We start from the raw sequence: 22373 nt of genomic DNA on the forward strand, positions 1-22373 counted from the left end.
CACACTCCCGGTTTATTGCAAATCCATTTGAATCCTTAAATGGTTAATGAAATCAACCAGGACCCTCCATTTGGTACTAAACAGTAGCTTCTGTTGATACACTATTGAATTGCGCACAGTGTATCTACTTTATAGACAAATCCTATTTTGACTCACTGGGATGCCCCTTAAAAAAAAACCACTATCTTTTGGCCAGAAGCAACAGAAACTACTAAGTGCATAGGTATGAAAGCGAATGGAGAAGTTTAGTGCTGTTTTAAGTTCAAAAGTCATCTTTTCTCTTCAGATAAACAAATATTTCGATTTTCTTTTTATGTCACCAAACTCTGAGAAAGTGAAGTTTTAATTGTATTGTGGAAGAGCAGTTAGTAAAAAAATATATAGTGTACAGGCATCTCCTCCTCATGTCTCTTATTGCTTGCTCTCTCTAAGTATGAACTTGCTTGGCTGTAAAGCTGTCAATTTGCAGTTAATCCAAAACTGATCAAACATCCGGAGAAGTATAAATACATAGTACTGAGTCACGAAGTAATGATTTACAGAACTATTCTTCCCATTTTTCCTGGTTACGTTGTCTTTATTGTGGATTCCTCATTTCACTAGTGGCTTTAAATACTTAAAAGATCATCTTATTAACATTTATAAGTAATAACCATAGCATCAGTAATAAAAATCAATGCATACAACAAGTGACTCACTAGCTCGTTGACAGTGCTCCTCTTCACTTTGGACTGGGCTGAATTCATAAGCATATATCTTGCTCTTCAGTAACAAAGTCAGAACATTGTCCAGCTTCTCTACAGAAGAAAATTTAAAAGCCTGTTTAAAAGAAAAAATTTTTTTAAATTAGGGCATTTGTTGTGCGTGTATTTTTAACTTTATCCTGAGTGCTGGTGAATCAAATTACTCAAAACAGTTATTATCACAAACTCAATCTTAGTAACCGCAGCATAGTTTTTGAAAGCTACAGAAGAAATATTCTAATATAGAAGGATCACGGTAACATGATCCAATTGAAGAAAAACAGGTATTGTAACTTATGAAGTTTAGCTGTGACCAAAAACTTCTGGATTGGGTAAGGAGTGTAAGTGTAAGGACAGGAAGCTTTGTATTCATCAGCTCTCAATTTAGCTACAACAATGCAATGTAAAAACCAAGAACTGTTCTGACAGATGTGAGGTGCCAATAAATCCAAGGTCTTACTATAGCAGTAATTGAGTTAAAGACTACAGCAGCTCTCTGTTACCTGAAATCTTTACATTAAGATTGCGTACTTTCCTAGGCAGGAAACACCTTCAGTTCCATCAGGCAAAGCGTAACATGCTGACAGATTAAGAAACTGATAGCAACCAGTTAGATTAGCTTCCTACTAAATACATAGCCTTCAGACAAGGGAAAACCTCACTGACTACCATTTTTTGATTGCCTCTTTCTGGACAGAAGGCCAAGATCTATCCCTAATGGTGTTTCTTTGTTTGGTGTGACAAGAGAAGCAAGACTACAGAGATTTGAACAGTAAGGACATTTTACACTGAATACTATGGTACTAGTCTAGTCTGTGCTGCACTGGGTGCCAAAAAGAGCTCAGCCACAGCAGACAAGTGCTCAGGAGGAGTTGGCTTACTCTGCTCAGATATCAGCAGCCCTGCATTGAAGTCTGCCTTCCCATAGCTGAACTGTTTCTGGTAAAGACAATTCTGGGATCACTAACAGGGAATATCTGCAGACACACTTAGCATATAAACTTAAAAAGAAACTCTGTGACTGACAGAAGGAGAAAAGGACAGAGGTCTCTACTGATGAAACATGAAGTTTAATTCCCAATCCTGTTGAAAGTGAATAAGTACGACATGATATGAAAATGTTGAGTACACAGGCAGGATATAATTTTCACCTGAGTTCTACCCAAAATTCGAAGCCAGGTTCATGCAGGTAGGGAGCTACCAATAATGAAATAAGATTGTTTATTTTCCCCACAAATAATACTGGTCCTTACCAGATTTACAGTGGGAATTGAGAAAAGTTATGCAAAACCTCCTTGGATTATCTATCAACTCCCCCCCGTGAATAACCACATTAAAAGGAATATTAAAACTCAGTTAGGAAACTGTACTATTCTCTCTTATTTCAAGTAGGTCTTATTCGATATGGTATCATCATTGGTACTCCCTTAACAGAGTTCAATCTAAAATAGGACAAAAATGTAGTAGCACTGGAACTAGCTCAGCTGTGTGTATATGCAAATATCGTGCCATGAAGAAAGAAGCTCAAAACCAATGGTATTCACTGAAACAACTGTAAAGCAAAAATTCCACTAAACAGAGAATAAATATATAGGTGGGCTTCTAGACAAACTAAACCTGAACTTTATTTTTAGTTTCCATTTAAAATGGCAGGGACACCCCTTACACATTTTGCTACCTATCTAGCTCTCTCTGTTCAAAAGAAAATGAACAAGCACACACCCCAGCAACACCTGCCTCTTACCATCTGTCCTGAAATGCCCAAGAAGCAATTTCAGACAGAATCCATTTCAGACTGCCTTGTATAAGAAAGCCAAATAAACACTCCACAGTCTCTTTTCAGAAAGCACTGAGGGTAATCTTGCCTACAAAGCTCCTCTGCTTTTTAATGAGTTGAGGCAGGAATCCTTCCTTCTTCCTTTTATTCAGACAAAAATCTGGGGGAGGAGTACCTTAAGAGTGTATAACTCTTACTTTGCACTCAGACAACCAAATTGTTTCACAAACTGAGATGGAACAAGTTCTTGAAATGAGAATACCGCAGCAAAATTTGCAAGGCCATAAACAGTTGCATGGCTTAACCACAGCAGGCTAGCTCAGTTTTTACAAACTGCTGAGGCAGAAGTTAGGTTGTCTGATCTCTCAAAGGTAACAGATTAAATTAGAGCTAAACTTCCCATGCTTTAACAGGCCTGCCTTCCAATGACCAGCCTATCCATTTCTATGATTCCCAAATCAGGCACAATACACCTCCTTGTAAGAGTTATCAGTGCAAACTGCTTCAAGTTTTCCACCTCAGATTTTTTTCTCTTACTCCATGGGTCTAAAATCTGAAGGCCCAAGCAATGATTTAACAAGCTATCTTGTTAACTAAAGCATAGTAGCTTTGTTCTGTTGCTCTACACAGTAGGAAAATCTAGTTATTTTTAAAAAGAAAGTATACATTAACATTTTTTATCTCACATACAGAGGCACCCATTAGAGTACCTATGTGACAATAATAACAGAAATAACAGTGAAAGAGAACTAGCAATAGGACCACCCTGCACTATCCAGCTCCATACTAACATAAAGGTCACCTCCCCCAAGAAGAAATTCAGTTTAGAGACTTCTACTTTACTGTCCATTCCTGCTCCAGAGCACTCATAGACTCTAAGTATGGTGCATTTACTTAGTTTGATGTACCTTACACAGATCTCCAGAGGCCCATGAAATCTTCCCAAGAAATTCCACCAACTCTACACACCTGGAGTTCATACTGAAGCTTCACCAAATCCACCAAAAGTATTTAAAGTTAAACACTTAAAACATTCTGTGAACATTGAACCAGTAGGGAGTTTGAAAGAGCCCACATTTTATATGAATAAAGATTTAAAACATGACAGAGAAGAAATAAAAGTACCATCTTCTTCCTGTGTCCTTGCAGGCAAGTTCTTTCTAGGAGCTGCTCAGAATTATGCTAGAGTTTGTAGGAAATTCCCCCATGCTCTCCAAAGCACAGCCAGCTGGTCTCTACTCCACCCTTCAATCTCAGTCCTTCTGCAAACAATACCTGTCCCAAAACTCATCACCAGCAACTTGTCCTCGCTCAGTATCACCTCCCCAGGTGTAGGCACTATCTCCATTCCCTTTCCTCCTTTTTAGAGCAACAGGACACAGCTGTGAACAACAGAGAAGCCCTAAATGCTTAGCATCACACCTGGCCTTCCAAAAACATATTTGAAAAGGAGAAGACCAGGCACATATTTTGCAACTTTTGTCAACAAGATGATCTACATTCTTTAACAACTAACAGTTAACAAAGTTTAACAGTTAACAAAGCCCTGAAAAGGTGTACCACTGAAACAGAGCATACGCAGCCAACAAATTAACATATTTCTCACTGGCTTTAACAGTACTAACAAAGTTACATTTTCATAAAAATTAACTTCTTCCGTAGTTCTTACATATTAGATACTTCTTTATATGCACTTCAATATCTAGATTACTTCTGCCAAACAGAATAGGCTGGGCTTAAAAATCACTTTGGCATTTCTGACAATTTTAGCCAGTGACAGAATACGGAGAGGTTTCATACTTAGAGGAAAAGAAAGAAACATTTTAAAATTAGAGCTACTGATGGAGCTTACAAGGTTGAAATATTAAAAACAGTTTCAAAGGAAATATCTCTGGGGAGCAGGGAAAGGCACATACATAGTATCACCACATAAGCCATATAGCTATTTTTTACAAGTTTTCATAAAAAAGGCTGCAGTTTATTTTCATTCTTCTTCAATATACACTGTAACTGGAATCCTGTTTGATGACTATGATAAAAACATCCTTTAAGATGCCAAACGTCTCAGAATCCTAGCAGTATTATTCAACCAAAGTTTGTCATGAAGACTTGCATCTCTCCAGATATTCTAAGATACTCAAACTAACATGAACCCATCAATTCCAGTAATAAGGATATGACCTTAGTTTCAATTTTTTTTGAAACCCTAAGAAATCACTACCAGGAAACCCTAACACTGAATAATTGAATCACGTGGTAGAAAGTGTGAGAGAAAAATCAACACAGCATGTCAATCCCGTAGAATGCTGAAATGAGAAGTTGATGAAAACAACAAAATAAAATATGAAAAAGTTCATTTATGAATTATGAGAACCTTAAAATCAGTCTGTGCACTGGGTTACTGTAAGAACACAAACTCCCTAAGGGAGTTTCTTTAATGTAGAATTATAGTAGAGTGAGAGAACAAAAAAATTCATGGCCTTTAGCCAATGCGCACCCTCATATATACGGATAGTAAGTTCATTGATTCAGTTATCTCTTCCTACTTGACTATAAAATGTCAGGTATTTTTCTTTGAAAATATATGCAAAGAAACTTATTTAATTTTTTACTCTATTTATCTCCTTACATTTTAAATGTTTATTTGGTTGTTTAAAATGTCTTGGTAATGTTGGTAAATGCTTTTTAAACTCAGACAAATTTGGAACATAGAAAATTACAATCTATCAGATGTGGCAAAGAACTTCATCCAGTGAATTTACAAATGAGAGAATTTTACCAAACCATTGTGGTTTTGGTATGCATTATTGTAGCGATTTGCTTTCATCACAGAATTTTAATATGGAGATACTTCTCAGGTTGCAAGCATTTCTAAAATCTTGAACTTTTTTTTGAACAACAGAGTGATTTTGCTTTGATCAATAATTGCTGTAAGCTTTTCTATTTTATTTTAATTTTTGTTCTATTGTGTTATATTGTTACTTTGTATAGATAAACCACTGTTGCCCTAGGATACTTTTGCAAATAAGATGATAGTCTCAAAGGTTTTCATTAGCCTGGTTAAATAAAAGTTACTACTACTCCTGCTACTTGATAGAATTCTAATTAGTATCAAGTCTTATTTTTCCTTGTGTGAACATATTTTTAAAGATTAAGTTAAATCATGTTCTGTAAATTTGCATCTTTATGACCTATCTTATTGCCATTAAATCAGGTTTACATCAGAGCCTAAAGTATTTTAAAAGTTTGTGGAAATAGTTTAGCTTACCTAGCTAGTTAGTGTACCTCACTCTGTGGTCCAGCAAATGATGATAAACATTCCAACCCATATGTACACTTACAAAAGAATTACCATTAGTATACATTTACACAGAGCAGATTCTGTGTGGATTGTAAAACTTACCCAATTATAAAAATTTTCACAGCATTAATTCTTCAGTTGCTAAAACAATAAAATTAAGAGCAGGTAAACAGCGTCTCCTCATTTAAACCTTTGCTTATTATCCAGATGAGTAAAGGTGAGGAAACTGTTAAATATACCTGCTAGGCATAACACTACAGCTGTATATCATGGTGTGCACTACTGCTCTGCACAGGATTATTTTTGCATTTGAACATAATTTGAATTGCATGTGTCTTATTAAATATTAGTCATGCTGGTTAAATGAAGGGTCAAACTCTTGAATAACGCAAATAATTCTCCAGTGGAAATACCAGCTGTGTTGTAGGTATCTAGGTTACCATGTTAATTATAATTTTTTAAATCATTACAACACACTTATGCATAAAATTTTAAATGAAAATTGTTAGAAGCTTACTTCAATGTCCTTCAAATTACAGACTAAAGAATGATGGATATTCTAAAGATTTTAAGAACGGATTTGTACTTAGAGCTGCACTCTTGTTGTGCAACAGCCCGTTTTCTTAAAACAGAAGTGACTTGTACTTGGAAGAAATCTACTCCCATCCTTAATAGAACACTAATAATGTAATACATCATTTTTTATTAATCCTTTCATTATGAGTGTAATGCCTTAGGTGGTAGATAAGGTAGATTTGTAACAGGAAAATGAGACTGCCTGCACTGGAAACACAGACTATTATTTTTGTTCTGGCTCTGCAATTACAATATAGACATCATGACAAGTCTGCTTGGGCTACCCACCATTCAACAAATGATACTTGAGATTCCATCCTTTCTTAACAGATGCTTTTTTTTATTATTATTTTGTATATACCATTGGACTTGCTGCAGAGCACTGCAGCCTGCTGTGCTGATTTGAAACCCAGCTCAAAACCTGAATTCTTCTAAATATATGCAAAGAATGTGCATGGCAACCAGCAAACCATACGAATGATAATTCAGCAGCTGTAAATGGACTCTATATGAACAGCAACCTACTGTCTTCCATACAAGCTATTCCAGAAAAATCCCGCTTTCTAGTCAATGAGTAATAATCTTCCAAATACAATGTGATTTGAGACTACTTGCTTCTATTAAGTTTAGAACATACTAAAAAGAACACGTTACATGGAGAGTGACATTGCTACTGTTTGTTATTATTTTCATCCTGTGTAATGCAGGATGTTGTTCATTGGGGATATACAGCACAGAGGATGTTTATATCACTCTCTAAACAGAAACAAAAGAAGAGAGAAAATTTATTTTCACTTGCTTGACATACTTACAACAAGGCATCTCAAAGACAGGCCTCTGTAATCCTCTGCCTATTACTGAGCCATTACTCATTACTGTGCAATCAAAAGACTGTGTGTTATCTCTTAGCTCATATAGGCACTTATATTCTACTTTTTATTAAAAATGCAGAAGTCAACTTACCTGACAAGTGAAAGCTATTGGGTCAGCCACTTTCTTAAATATGTGCTCAATCTCCTCTAGTGAAGTATAGTACTCGATCTGCGCTGTGGCCTTAATGTCTCCCCCACAGTAGACATTTACATATACAAGGCCAGCAGGAAAATCTTATAAAACACAAATCAGAACAGTAGGTGAAAATATTTTAAGTTTCAGATTGGAGGTCTTGGGGAATGAGTGAAAGAACAGGAATATATAACAGAAAATGCACAAAGTCAACAAACTGGATCTGCATTTCACAGACGACTCAGCATAGTTAGTTTTTTATCCAGGTCTTTCAGTCTAACATTAAAAATCTGGCAAAAGAAAATATGTATCTGTACATCTGTATAAAACAAAGCTATTGTATTGCTTCACATTAGAAAGATGAAAATGGTATGCTTCAAATTTCCAACCTTCCTTTGATAGATTGATGACCTATAATCAGCTCCCTTATGCCTACAAATTAAGGAAAAGTTAATTTATTATAAATAGTGGAATTGCTATTCATCTTTTGAAACATTTTTCTTAACTGCAGGCAAGGTTCTCAAAATTGGATTTGAACTAGGCTGCAGCAATTGCAGTATAATTACTTCCATTCCAGTTGTTTACCTAGTAAAAGCAAAGGAAAGCAGCATTTGTACAGTCTGTTACTTAAGTATGACTTGCTCTGTGTATGCAGCATAAGCCCTCTTTATGAGCACATTTTATAATTCATTAGTATTCATTGTGCCAGGCATCCTGCTGTACCATACCAGCACTAGCACGGTTTTCTTGAAATTCTAACTCTGCCCACAAAAGAGCGATAAAAATGGGCAACCCTGAAAATGGAGAAGAGTAATAGGGCCAAAGAAACTAAATGAATAGAACACCACCTTAAATCACTTCAATGGAAATGCTTTTTTTTTTTTCCCCTCAAATAAAACCCCCTATTTTTCTTATAACATCAGATCAGCTGGACCCTTATTAAAAAAGAGTACTTCCAAACATCCAGCTTTTCCAGATTTTGAAATAGAAAAAAACCCTAGAGAGAAGCATTAAATACAAATGATAGAAGAAACAAAATCAAACTTGGGCTGCAGCGCTCTGCCAAACTTTTCATAATATTTCATTTTCTGTTCATATTTTATTTCTCCATCCACTATAGAAACCTTCCTGTGATAAACAATGTTCTCACAGAATAATTCTGGAAGAATCTTTTAAGATTTGTGAATGAGGATTTCAGCTTTCCTTCTCTGAAATCCAGTTACAGATGAAAGTTTCTTGTTGACCAAGTACTTCCCAATCAGGTCTCTAAAAACAAACTCTCTGCACCATCACGCTGATAAAGAACTCTCAGGCAATTATGTGGCCATCATCTCAGGACAGTGTTCAGGAAGAAAATCAGGCCACAGAATTAGCAAATGTAGCTCCAAGAAGCCACAGTTGAAAACTGCAGCCACATATATATGTAATTCTTCCTATCTGATGTTATATTGCAATGGTTTTAGAATAAAGTATAAGTTTCTTTGGGAATTCACAGCATGTAGTGCAGTAGCAAGCTACACTGAATACTTAGGTGAAAAATTCTTTAAATCTTAACCAACACCAAGTGAGTGGGGATACATGTGGCCCTTAAATCTGCACACATCTCCTAAGCGAAACTGTTGTTAAATAGTTGAAACTGCTGGCAACTAGCTATGGATGGAGCAGTTTAAAAAATCATTAGAAACCAGCAGAGCTGAGTGATCTGAGAAAAGGCATGGACATGAACAAAGAAAAGAAATTATTTTCTGTATCAGTAAGAATTATAAAGAGAAGTATAACCAAGTTTACTGCATTGAATATAAAATGAAACATTTTAGTAATAGAATAGTAAGAAAAGAATATTAGCTTTGCGTTTTATGGCAGTAATTTTGAAGAATGTTAATCTGTGACTAATCAATGACATTTTAAGTCTGCCACCTGCCATTTAACCACACAAAAACAATCTAACAGAACCTAGTTTCCCATAAATCACAAGGCCTTGCTTTTCTGCATTATTAATAAATGTACTGTGTGCAAAACCCATGTACAGGAAACAGCTACAAAATAGTGGGAAGTGAAACTACTTATCAGAAAAAGTGAAGGGAGACCAAAATTTTCTGTTTACTTAAAGGTAAAGAATGTTTTTCTTACCTAAGGCTTTCATGTACTTCACATTCTTATTCCAAGAGCATGGCTGTGTCCTAATTCGTTGATTATCTGCTATGAATTCAATTTCTAAAGTTTCGTCATCTATTTCATCTTTCAACAAAATGAATATTTCACCAGGGTTCTATAAAATTAAAATAGGTTCCCATTAGTCCTTCAGAAAATTATACTGGAAGTGTAAAACGCAAAACATAAGTTGGAAAGAAAGTTCCTTTACCAACAGCTTCACACAAAATAATATTAATACCCAAACATGATGCCATCTCAGTGTTAGCCTTTTGTATTTTACTGGCATAAATGACACAATTAATGTAGTATTTTAAATTCAGCTTACCTAATAATCTTTTAAAACAGTATTTTAAATTACACAGGGACACTCTCATTTTGGCCCCTTATCTGCGATTTGTTTTCAAAACTGTTACAGTATGAATGAGGTTGCAGCAGAAAGAGGAGAAGAACACTGACTCTTATCCCGAAGTTTTGAGCATCCAAAAACCTTACCTCACATGATATTCTTCCTGGAAGCACCAATATCGACTGGTCATTAGTTTCTAAGGTTTCAGAAAGTACCTCTGTTTTAGAACTGAGGTCTGTTTTTTCTGATGCTCCCCTGACATCTGACAAGTTAACATCAGAGTTAGTCTGGTTATCTGAAATAAATAACATGGAATGAGGACATTGTTAATAATCACAGATCAACAAAACATGGCAATGATGTGGTTTCTAACTTATTACTCATATGGCATTTGGAGACACATTAAGCGTGTTGCACCAAAGCCTGGCAAAATTCCTTTTCATGTAAATGTAGTGAGATTTCCCCCTTTGATGAAGAGCTGGCCTCTGAAGTTCTGATCCTGAAGCCTTTATATATATGAACAAGTTCTGCTCATATGCTTTGTCTTGATAAAGTCAAAAGGGATGTAGCCTTTAGAACAAAGTCATTATGACCAACGAGGTCACAGAGATCAGCCAGTTTCATAGTCTCAAAAGAACAAACTCTCAGACACTGGAATAAACTGGGATTTTGTCATAGTTTGAGCCTAGAGGGCAACTGAGCACAACACAGCTGCTCACTCACCCCTTCCCCCTCAGGAATGGGAAGGAGAGAATAATGCAAAAGGCTTGGGAATCAAGATAAGGATGGGGAGAGATGGCTCACCCATTATGGTCATGGGCAAAAGACAGACTCATTAGGGGAAAAAAAAGAACATCAATTTAATTCAAACACTAACAACAACACTTAACAAACAGAGCAGGACAGTGAAAAGTATAACCACATCTTAAAAACACCTTTCCCTCACCCCTCCCTTGTTCTCAGGCTCAGCTTTGCTGCCAGATTCTCTACCTCCTCCCCTCTAGCAGGACAGAGAGGCAGGGAAGGGGTTACAGTCAGTCCTCCTTGGGGGGAGTGGAACTCGTATTCTTCCTCTGCTCTGAGCATGGGGTCCCTCTCACAGGAGATAGTCCTCCACAATCTCACATGAGTCCTTCCCATGGGCTTCAGCTCTTCCAGAGCTGCTCTGGTGTAGATGCCTCCTGTGCATCTATCTTCCGACTGCCAAACTACAACAGCGGGGGCTTCTTCCCCCAGAGTCCCTGCCTTCTTTGGGCGCAGCCACCTGCTCCGGTGTGGGGTCCTCCATGGGCTGCAGGTTGACATCTGCTCCACTGGTGACCTCCATGGGCAGCAGCGCGGGAGGCCCTGCCCTCTCACCCATGGGTGCAGGGGGGTCTCTGCTCCTGCTCACCTCCCCCTCTTCCTCCTCTTTTCTTCCACTGACCTCGGTGTTTGCATAGGTGTCTCCTTCACAACTTCTCCTCACAACTCCCACTTCTCTGTCCAGGTTCCCCTTCTTAAATACGTTATCGCAGAGGCACAGACACCATTGCTAAGTGGCTTGGTCTTGTTGCAGAGGTGGATCTGACCTGGAGCCGGGGGAGCTTCAGGAAGCTTCTCACATGGGGGGGGCCACTGCTGTAGCTCCTTCCTCTGCTACCAAAAATCCCCGCAATTCACAAACCCAACACAGATTTTTACCAGTCTTGTTTTCCCTATATGATAATAAGAAGATGCTACATGTTTACACCAGTCCACCTGTGTACAGTAAGGATTTATGTGAGGGCAGTGATACCTGTGACCAGGTAACTATGACAGCAGACAGAGATTTCCTTGACACAGACTCCAAAGTCTTTGTCTTCCTTCACAGACAGAACGATGGACTGAAGGCATACATATTTTGTGTAGGATATTCTGGGTTTGGAAATGCTATGCCAGTCATACAGATCCAGTTTATTTTCTGTTTTGCTGTACCAGTAAAGGCCTGCAAGCCATAGTGAATCCTTCACCAAATCACAGAATTTTAATGAGGAAATATAAAAGAACTGACAACTGCTTCTGCAGAGCTCTGACTAAGCCTCTGTTTTAGATAAGCTATTCTTCACACCTGCTACTTCTCAGCTGTATCATTACTACTTCTTTCCAGACACTCTATTACCCCATACAAAACGGTCTTGCCACCCATCTCAAAGGACTGCAGCAGCTCTTCATCATGCAGGATTACCCAGCATATTGCAGTCACCTAGTTAGATTAATGATACCATTCCAAGCAGCTCAGAGTTAAAAAATCCTGACTGGCTGGTGAGAAAATATCCTGAGAGACATCAGCAGTATCTTGTATTACTGTAAATTATGGAACACTCACAGTGAATTACATTCAAGGACACAAATAACTTTTAAGGCACATCTTTTGCTCTTAAATAGATGTAGAATATTAATATAAATTAGTGATGGGCAGAATACAGAACAGTAGCAATTTGCTTTTGCTCAAACAAGTACCACAGCCATTTTAATTTTTTTCCAAAAGTGCCCAAGTACTGAGGTACACAAGCCACACAGTGATTCTAAGCAGCACAGAACTCTTTCAATTCAGCATCAGTATTGGTAATTTACAGTTAGTTTTCTTACTTCTTGCTTGCCTTTATTTTCCTCATATGTAACAGTTTGTCAGATACAGTGTTCCCTTTTCTTACCAACCTTACCTTGCTTAAGAAGACACAGATTTAATAAACTTCTGTAATAAATGTGCCTGCTAAGTGAAGTTATGCCAGGGAATGTAGTACAGAAACTTGGGTATGCTATGTCTGATGCAGATTTTTTCTTCCCAGAGATGTGCTTTGATTGTTAGTGAGATCTCAAGAAAAGAAAAGAAAAGAAAAGAAAAGAAAAGAAAAGAAAAGAAAAGAAAAGAAAAGAAAAGAAAAGAAAAGAAAAGAAAAGAAAAGAAAAGAAAAGAAAAGAAAAGAAAAGAAAAGAAAAGAAAAGAAAAGAAAAGAAAAGAAAAGAAAAGAAAAGAAAAGAAAAGAAAAGAAAAGAAAAGAAAAGAATCATGTCGATGTTTCTTTAGGAAGTTAAAGGCTCTCAGAACACCTAAGGCTCAGTGTTCATCACCACCTAGTAAAATCTTCCCAGACTATTCCTGCTTATATTCTCATGCCTTTAAGGCAAACTAATTCTGAATTTAAGCTGTGAATTCAGTGCAGATTGATAAAATTACACTAAACCTATGTGTAGACATACTTTACTGAAAGTTGTAATTCCATTTGCTTTAATTTATTTTTGAAGTTTAATAGGTTACACTGAACAAAGATGATTTTGATTCTGAATGAGAATCCACCCACAGTCCAGTGCAGTTTAACTAACCCAGCTCAAAAGGTAAGTACCTTAATTCCTTTGATTATCACTATGAAAACTAGACTTTATTTAGCATCACCCTTCAGAATAAGGAAGGCCTGCATCCTTGCTGAAGAAAACAGTTAGGATACTGTATGCCTGCAGCACATACTTTGGGAATATTATGTGTTCATATTTTAAGGCACTCATAAATCTTACAGTTAAGCACAGAGAACTTGTTTCAGAAGAAAACTCATATGAGGTGCAAACTGCTTCTGAAATTTTTTCTGTCCCTTCAGGAAAAGGAGTCTTGCAAAGACAAGAAACATCTCATTATTAGATTGACAAAATGGAAGGACTGAAGAACAGATCTGGTAGGCACTGGATTCTCAGATGTCAGTTTTCTGTCAGTGATTATTCTTCAAGGATCGTGTGGATTCATTCTAATCTATGTGAAGTTCATGGCAACTTTATTTCTACAGTCTGCACTCTACTTATTGAAGGTGACAGTAGTTACCTTCGCCTTTTCATGTCCACAGTAACTCATCTACTGAGAAAGTCAATGCCTGTGCTGACAAGTTGGTTTAAATTAGGATAACGTTTTCCTCCCACATTAGTTCCACTTTAGTATTTTTATTATGCCTAGTGACATATAACTACAATATCAGAACTCCAACCCAGTCAGTACTGGGACTGCACAGCCCTAGAATTTACACAAATTATTAAGAAATGTGGCTCTTACATAAAAGTCTAGGATATTTAAGAGAATGAGCGATTCCCCTGCTGACTGTGAACGTGGTTAGCAATTTTTTAGCTAAAAACCATCAAGCAAGACCTCTTTCATTATATGTCAGGTCTACCTGATAATCAATGAAAGCCATGTACAGCAGTCCAAGAATAAGAAGGATCTATATTATCACCACTATATATTTAATAACCAAACTCCAGAGCCACCATCTTCTGCACTCAGATTCCTACCAGCTGCACACTATCTGTCCTAAAATGTGGAACACGAAACAACCATGTAAAGTGTTATTAGTAAATGCTGAACAAGAAACACACCAGAGATTAAGCAAGCCTTCTCTCGATGGCATATTAACTAAAACAATGTAGCTCATAAGGGCTTAATATTAAATTAATAACATTCTAGTAATACAAATGAAGCAATATGTAGACAACGTTTGTTTAGTGTGGGCAGAAGGTGTCACCTGATGTACAGGTCTTTTGAACACTTAAATTTTGGACATCTCCACTGTGAATCCTCTTTACAGTCCTGAAAGTAATGGCTAGGGAGCTCCACTAATTGCTAAGGCTCTCAGAAAAATTATCATTTAACAAGAATTTACAATTGTAGGTGAATATTAACTTAAAAGAAACATAAAAGGAACATCATTATAATGCTGGAATATCTAAGAGAGAGGATTTATGAAACGGTATTTGTGGTTTGGTGAATCTGTTCTTTTAATGTTTCATATAATGGTGACCTATCTGTGAGGTTCTTAAAATGTAGCTGTAATGATTAAAATAATGGATTAATAAAACCAGACCCTTTTTTGTAGGATCGAAGTATAAGAAATTATTAACCATATCTAATGATGCTTAGACAGTACTATGAGCTAGAAGCTAAAAAAAAGGGAAATCTTTGATAATTGTCCCTTGAATATTCAGGGCAGTGCTATTGGGAATTATCATCTATTAGAGAGCGTAATGTTCCATTTCCATCAGGTTACTTTTACTGGCTTACTTTTGACAAATATCTACTGCTGATGGTCACACTGCAAGGACTGATCTGAAATTTAAGTTCATATTTAAGTAATAAAATATTACACACATTTACTGTAACAGTTATTCACTTAATTGGGTACAGTGCTGATGTTTTCAATTTTACTTCAATGTGCTCTCAAGTTATGTAACTTCAATACATCAAGTTGGTATATTTTACACAAAACCTTTTTGAATGCATTACTGCTTTCAATTTAACATTTTTAACTGAATTCTTGAAATGACTTTGAAATTGCATTCCTTTGCATAAGCTCAGAAATATTAATGAAGCCTCTCTAGCCTCTTGTGGATTCAACAATTAATGCCTCACCATGGCTTCTGAACAACTTCCATGCCACAACCAACCACTACCCCACCCCCAATTTCTAACTTTTCAAATACACTCTTTAGCTATCCCTACTGCAGTGTACATGAGCATTATAAATTGTCTGTGTATTTGATTACTTGGTTCTAGCTACATGTTTTGAGTCAACAATGTATGTGACAGATCTGGGGTATTAAAAATAGCAGAAAAAATAAACTTATGAAAGATTTATGTGTTTTCTAAGGCTACCCATGGAATGAATGTCACTGCCAAAATATAGCTGGTTTTACAAAAGCAAAATGTCTGCTAGCTTTACAAATTTCAGTTTTTCCTCCAGTCTTGCTAAAGCAAGGCTAGCTTGAACAGAAGAACTGAAATTGTATTACAAAAAGGTCCTCATTTAACCCTGTATCAATAGAATGAGAAATATGGGCAAATCAGGTTAGGCAGATGACTCGGAATGGAAAGGTAATTAAGTACATGTGGCCAGCTTACCACATGAAAGAAAAGATAGGGTGTTTCAGTGTCAAAGATTAAAATAAAAAGGATTACAGAGAAGAGCGCTTAGGCTAAATTCAGCAGATCATTTAAGTGTAGGAGTCATCCCATGTAATATGGTAGGACCACTCCACCGCACAATGTGAGGTTGTACTGGGTCTGGCTGAGCCAGAATTAGTTTCCCCTATAGCAGCCCTCATGGTGCTGTGTTTTATGGTGGGAGCTGGCAGGGTGTTGATAGCACCCTGGTGTTGTGGCTGCTGCTGAGCAGGGCTTACACAGCACCAAGGCTCTTTCCAACATTTCCCCCCCAGTGGGACGGGGTGGGCAAGATCTTGGGAGGGGACACAGCCAGGACAGCTGACCCGAACTGACCAAAGGGATATTCCAGACCACGTGACGTCTGCTCAGTATAAAACTGGGAAAAAGGAGGAAAGGGGCAGGGTCACCCTCGGTCCTCCAAGGCAACCACTACGTGTATTGGAGCCCTGGTCCCTAAGAAGGCCCGACATCGCCTCTTCATGGGAAGGAGAGAATAAATCTGTTTTCTTTTTTTTTTGCTTCTGCACGCGGACCTTTGCTTTGCTTTTTCTTATATTAAAACTGCTTTTGTTTTACCCACAAGGATTGGGGTTTTTTTCCCTATCTTATTTTCTTTCCCCTCTTTGCCCTGTTGGGAAAAAAAGGTGGAAGCAGGGGGAAGTGATAGAGTGAGCACTTAGCCACGGTTAAACCACCACAGAGGTAAAGGCAGAGGCAGTCCAACTGGGTTCTGTGAGGTATAACTGAAAAAAAAGGTGCTCATGTGTAAGTGACTTCCTTGCAATTCAAAAGCTTCAGGTCAAACGTGTGTTAGTGCTCTGCAGAAGTATGGATGAAAGTATAGTCATACAGAAAAAAAACAAAGTAATCTTCTGTAATGTGGAAAAATCAGGAAAAAATACTTATGCACATCATATTCTTCCTCCAATCCACCATAAGTTTACCATAGATATTTATGAAAGTTAATCCTCTTAAAGTAGGGTATTTGTAAATGCTGTATGAGCTCAGCAGAGAGTGCAGCAGAGTGGGATTGAAAGGCGGCCTCTAACTGCATAAATTGCTCTACAAATGACCCAAGAAAGGCTGTGAGAAACATGGAGACAGAAAAAATCTACCACACTGGGTTTCATTCAGTGAGCATGTTTTCCTCAGCATGAACACAGGATTTATTCATTTTTACCACAAGCCCTTTCTAGGATATGATTTCAAAGCTCTGCTGAAAAGATTTATTTTATTGATGGTGAGAGATGGCTTAGGAATAGAAAGTTTCCTAAAAAATATAGAAAATTATTAAATACACACTCAAACATATAAACATCTAACTTAAATCTTAATTTTTTATATTTGTTTTCTATCATGTATAAATTCTAGACCAGGGTAAACTTATTCATTATTGAACAAGCTTTAAATGTTTCTCTCTATGCTGAATCATCTGTCTTTTGCAAATACATTGTCAGTTATCTTTGTTTTTCTCAAAAGCATTCTCAGTCTCAGTTTCTCCTGCATGGTTGAGTTCTTGTCAAAAAGAGTAGCTTCCTGTGAGTTGGCCTATTTTGCCCATGTCTCCAAAATGTTTCTATTACTTTATTTACGGTGAACAATTTTTCTTTCAAATAAGCATCAAATTGACAGTTCCCTTAAAAGTTACGAAGAACAGTTTTTCCTTTTCTGAATATATGGTGTAGGTGTTTATGTCATCTTAGCAATGGATGGCGCTGCAGTTTTCATTCATGTCTATTTCTCTCCCAAAATGGAGCAATCCCTGGAACCCCCCCACATCTATTGTTTTATGCATTACTATATACGTCTAGGCAAAGACAGAGTTGATTGCCAAGGTGCATACCCACCTGTTCTTCTATTATCAGTTTTGCTTTTGTACACAACTATTAAATTGTACAATTAAATCTGATTTAATTGTAGCCTAATGGAGTCATAGTAAAAGCATCTAAACACAATATAAAAGTCTTATTATGTGTAGCCATATTGGATCTGATAGTAAAACCAAAATATTCTGCCTTCAAACAAGTGCAAAACAGCACAAAGTAATTTACCATGAATTTATCAATAATATTTAAGAAATAATTTGCATGAAACTGTAGGTGTTCCATTACATATACACACACACACACACACACTTGCATATGATTTTAACTGTATATTCAGAGGCAATCTAAGGCTATGACAATCACCTCCTAACCTGTCTGTGGCTTGGAAGAAAGATTTGGCTTAAACTCAGCAACCAGTGCTTTGGTTAGGATGCATACATTTAGAGGCTTTTTTGGGACTAAGTTTATCTTTTACTATATATCAATTCATGTTATTATTTTCACTGCAATCAAATAAATGATTTTCAGCTGCAGGAGCAGCACTAATAATATAACCGCTCTGCTGAGCTTCTGACACATACCGACTGTCTCAAAGAGTTTCTAAACGATTAAGCACACTGATTAGTTTGGAAATAATAACTACCTGTCTGAGGTCATTTAGGTGCTGAGCAGAACTGTTGTTGGAGCCCGAGTCTGTTACTTCCAGTTTCTACATTCTGCATACTTTCATCCTGTCTCTTCTCCAGGGAGAAGCAAACTGAAGTCTGGCCCTTTGTGTGTACCAGCAGTTCTCAGTTATTAAAGCCTAATGTTTTATTAAAGAGTCCATCTATCCACTAAAGAGCTACTGGAGTTCTATCACAGGAAGAACACTTTGGCATTTCTGTTCCATTTCTCTGTGGTATCAGCACACACATATCTCACCTCTGTTTCAGTGAAGGATTATACGACACTAAACATTACCCAAAATCTGAGACGGGCTGTTACAACAACAGAGATAGGCTATCCTCCTGTTGCTGACTGAAATTACCACCAAAGACAAAAGGACTGATAGCAGAGCATCCAAAGGTTGTGAGAAGACCTACAAAATTTTTTTGCCTGATAAAATAGTCCTGCAACTTCCTTATTATTCCAAAGGGGCCAAATCCAGCTGCCTAGTGGCTCTATTATCTCTAAACCACAATTCAAGCCTCTTATAAGTGGCCTGGCACAAACTGCACACTATGCTTGGACACAGAAGTGGCACGTGGCCACATTTTGAATTATATAGATAAAAAAGAACACAGATAGAGAGGAGCATTTTATAATCAAGTTCTACTTCAGGGAAGCACAACTGGCAGGCAGGACAGATGCTCAAATTTCAGGCCTGGTTTAAGATTTTACAGGTATCACCTTCAAGAAATTCCTAGTAAGTAGCCAAACTTTCCCCTCTTGGCCATGTTTGAAGCTATTGTCTTGATGAAGAATATTCCTGACAGTCAACAAAGTTAAAAAAAATGACATGGATGAAAGGTCATGAAGTTTAACATATCTGAAAAGTCCTTAAACAACTGCATCGGGAGAGGCTCTGGGGAGAGACACTGGTGGCTGGCATTCTCAGCCTTCACCCTATTCCAAGTACAGGATACACATCATTAATAGTACCCAAACATTTACTAACACAAGACAATATAGTCCATGTTATAGCATCCTTTAAATCAATCTGGCAACAGAAGCTGGCTTGGACTGCAGCAGCTCATTTACCAAATAGTATATCTTAGCTGAGTATGACAGCAGAGCTCCAATACCTGCAGAGGGCTCTTATCAATGCCTGGATGAAATTTATGATGCTGTTCTTGATCTGTACAGCTCTAAATTGCATGGGACCTGTCTATCAAGGGACCACATCTCCCTGTGCCATGCTGCCACAGCTGCTGTCAGCAGAAAGACTCATGCCAGACACATTTGGTATTAAAGAAGAAAAAAAAAAAAGTGAGTTGTCAGCAAGACTGACTCACTAGGGGACAGGCTGCTTTGCAATTTACTCCCACCTTTGGTTTGAAATAGCTAAGATCTATTGACCCTTAAAGCAGGCTAAAAGGTACACTGGTCTCTCAGGAACACAATCAAGAGTGGTATTTTTAGACACATCTGAAAACAATGCTTGCTTTCCAACTCCTGATTATTTTCCTTTTGTTAGGGTTATGAATAGGAAAATAATCTGAATTCTTTATCTTTTAAAACACTGTCCTTTAATCCAACACCTTCACAAATCAGACCCCAGAATAGGCACATTTTACTAAAACAGGATTTCAGATACCAGTATAGGAAAGAATAGCTCAGCAGAGGTACTCTGATAGTTATTCTTTATCTGCAGAAGGGATGCCATCTATTCTGTTTAAGTACTGGCCTTTCTCTAGTTTAGTTTGACAAAGGATACAGGTAACAGTATGCATATATATGTTAGTTTGATGAGACCTCTGAGCAGGACCAAAAGACGTCTGCTGTTTAACTGAACAGGCAGACAGCTATTACAGTCTTTCAAATAATCTTTTTGTGCTCCACTTGCCCACCCCTAATTGCTCCAGTTAATTAGTGCTAGGATACAAGCCTTAATGGTAAATGTTAAAAAAGACAAAGCTGTTCTGCAGAAGGGGAGCAGCTTTTTCTGAAGCTGAGTATCACCTAATGGGTATCTAATTCTGATGTTAGCTCTATTTTGCCGGTAAAATTATGAATGCCAATTCCACAATAAGGCATTCACATTTTTTCCATGTGGTTACAAGGCTGTATACCCAGATCCTAGTAAGATTGCTTCACTTTTCCAACCTTATTACAAATTATAAATAATGATTCTTTGGAGAGCAGAAAATTTCCTAAGGAATCAGAAAAGAATTTCTCAAAATACAGATTTCTAGTAATAAAAGTCTTCTTATATAAAAGCCAGAAATAAACACATTTGTGAGTAGTTAAAGAGACAATTTGTTCAGTTATCACCTACAGGAATGAGTTCTCATACATTCATATCATAGTCATTAGCATCCACAACTGGATCTTTTCCATCACTCACTAGCAAATCAATTGTTTTCACATGTGCTTATAGCTCATATTTCCCTAAAGGATCTCAAGGATTATATTGGTTTTCCATTTTCCAATGTACTGTCTGACCTTTTCCCTCAAGGCCTTGCACAATTCACTTCAGTCAATCACTTCTCATTGATTGTTAACGCTTGCTCATTCCCCATCTATCTCTGCTTTATCGTATATAGTTTGTTTACGATTGTCAGGGGTTTTTTTTAGCATGTCCTGTCATCCACTTGTTGCTCTTTCCACCCTTGTTGCTTTAGACTTCTCATTTAGCTTTATACTTCTGATCTGTTCAATTTCCATTCCAGTTCAAGTCTAAATTCCATCTTCCCTTAACTTATCCTTTCTTTTGTACAGTATCTGTATACTCAAACTTCAGCTTTGAGCTGAAGTCACCACTTAAGACCTTACATAAAGTGCTGTTCTTTTATGATTTTATAGGGTTCTAGCAAAAATCCTTTCTTGGTTTATAATTTCTCCTGACACTTCTGTTTCGTCTTACACATAGAATTTAGCACTGCATACACTTCCTTCTAAGGAAGAAGCAAAGAGGAGAGTCCCTGGAAACATTTTTTCACAATTCATCCAAAGTCAAATCCTGTCTGGTTACCCAAAGATTCACCTACTTTCTGCAGGGCACAAACACTGGCTCATTTGCAGCTGCTGTCTTACCTTTCTTCACTTTGTAAAGACTGACATGCTGAATCTTGGAAACTGCAATCATTTCACTTCTTGGGCTATTTTCCCTCCAAAGTTCTGCAGTAGTATCAGATAACTGCTCCCTGTTGCACCACCACAGAAAAAATGTTGACTACCTATCTCCTTACATTCATTCAGTAGTCAGTCTTAACCTTACATACAGGAAACAATTATTGGAGATCCCTCTTTTCTAGTTGTCCCTTTCACTCATCACAGCAGCTGAGAATTGCTTTGGTCCTCTTAGCAATAACCAGACATCATTAACCAGCAGAGGCTACATACAATCAGTGCTATCAAGATGACTGTCAAAATCTGACTGAGAACCAGGGTCCAGGCAACTTCAGCAAAGATTTCAAGTGAAATTTTTGCTTTTAATGCAAGACTTTTAGCTGGAAAATCGTCAATTCACTTGATGACAATATCAACCATTCATGTGATGGGAAACTTGGACTTAAAGCTGCTCTTCAAGTTCCCATATAAAAGCAGAAAAGGATTAATATAAAAAGTCAGGGTTTAAAGCAGGAGTAGCTTGGAGGAATATCTCCCCAGTCCTTTCTTTTCTTGTGATTCTCTGTTTTCTCTGACCATTCACCCTCTCATTGTCTCATTTTTTGGACATCATGAGCCTGAATGAGAGGAACATTGATGCCAGCTTACTGAGCACCTAGATGATGAGCCAGTAATGACAAAAAGCCTTCTTTCTACCAATGAACTTCTACAATGTACCAACCCATGGCACATTCAACACAGAACAAAAAGAGACATCCTTAGAAACCTTAGCAATAGGTCTGTAGGGATAAAACAGTGCAGCTTTACAGCAGCTTTCTGCTTAAGATCCCACTAATACACGCGAGATGCCAAGAGAGTCACGCACAGTCCCTATCAGAAAGGAGGGGGAGCTAATAGGAGAAGATTCAGTAGAGAGAAACGGCTGGTGCT

General features: G+C 37.4%; 1 protein-coding gene across 1 annotated transcript in view; it reads right to left on the reverse strand.

Annotated features, from left to right (window-relative positions):
* BANK1 (B cell scaffold protein with ankyrin repeats 1) overlaps window positions 1-22373 on the reverse strand; it is a 141140-nt gene that overhangs the window by 105921 nt on the left and 12846 nt on the right. Inside the window, exons 4-7 of the mRNA XM_074904489.1 lie at window positions 10049-10197; window positions 9533-9671; window positions 7361-7503; window positions 699-819 (exon numbers count right to left, since the gene is read on the reverse strand). Of these exons, the coding sequence (XP_074760590.1) occupies window positions 699-819; window positions 7361-7503; window positions 9533-9671; window positions 10049-10197 (552 nt within the window). The remainder of the gene's footprint in view (window positions 1-698; window positions 820-7360; window positions 7504-9532; window positions 9672-10048; window positions 10198-22373) is intronic.

Source organism: Athene noctua, chromosome 4 (genome assembly GCF_965140245.1).
Source record: "Athene noctua chromosome 4, bAthNoc1.hap1.1, whole genome shotgun sequence".
In the NCBI taxonomy this organism is placed as follows: Eukaryota; Metazoa; Chordata; class Aves; order Strigiformes; family Strigidae; genus Athene; species Athene noctua.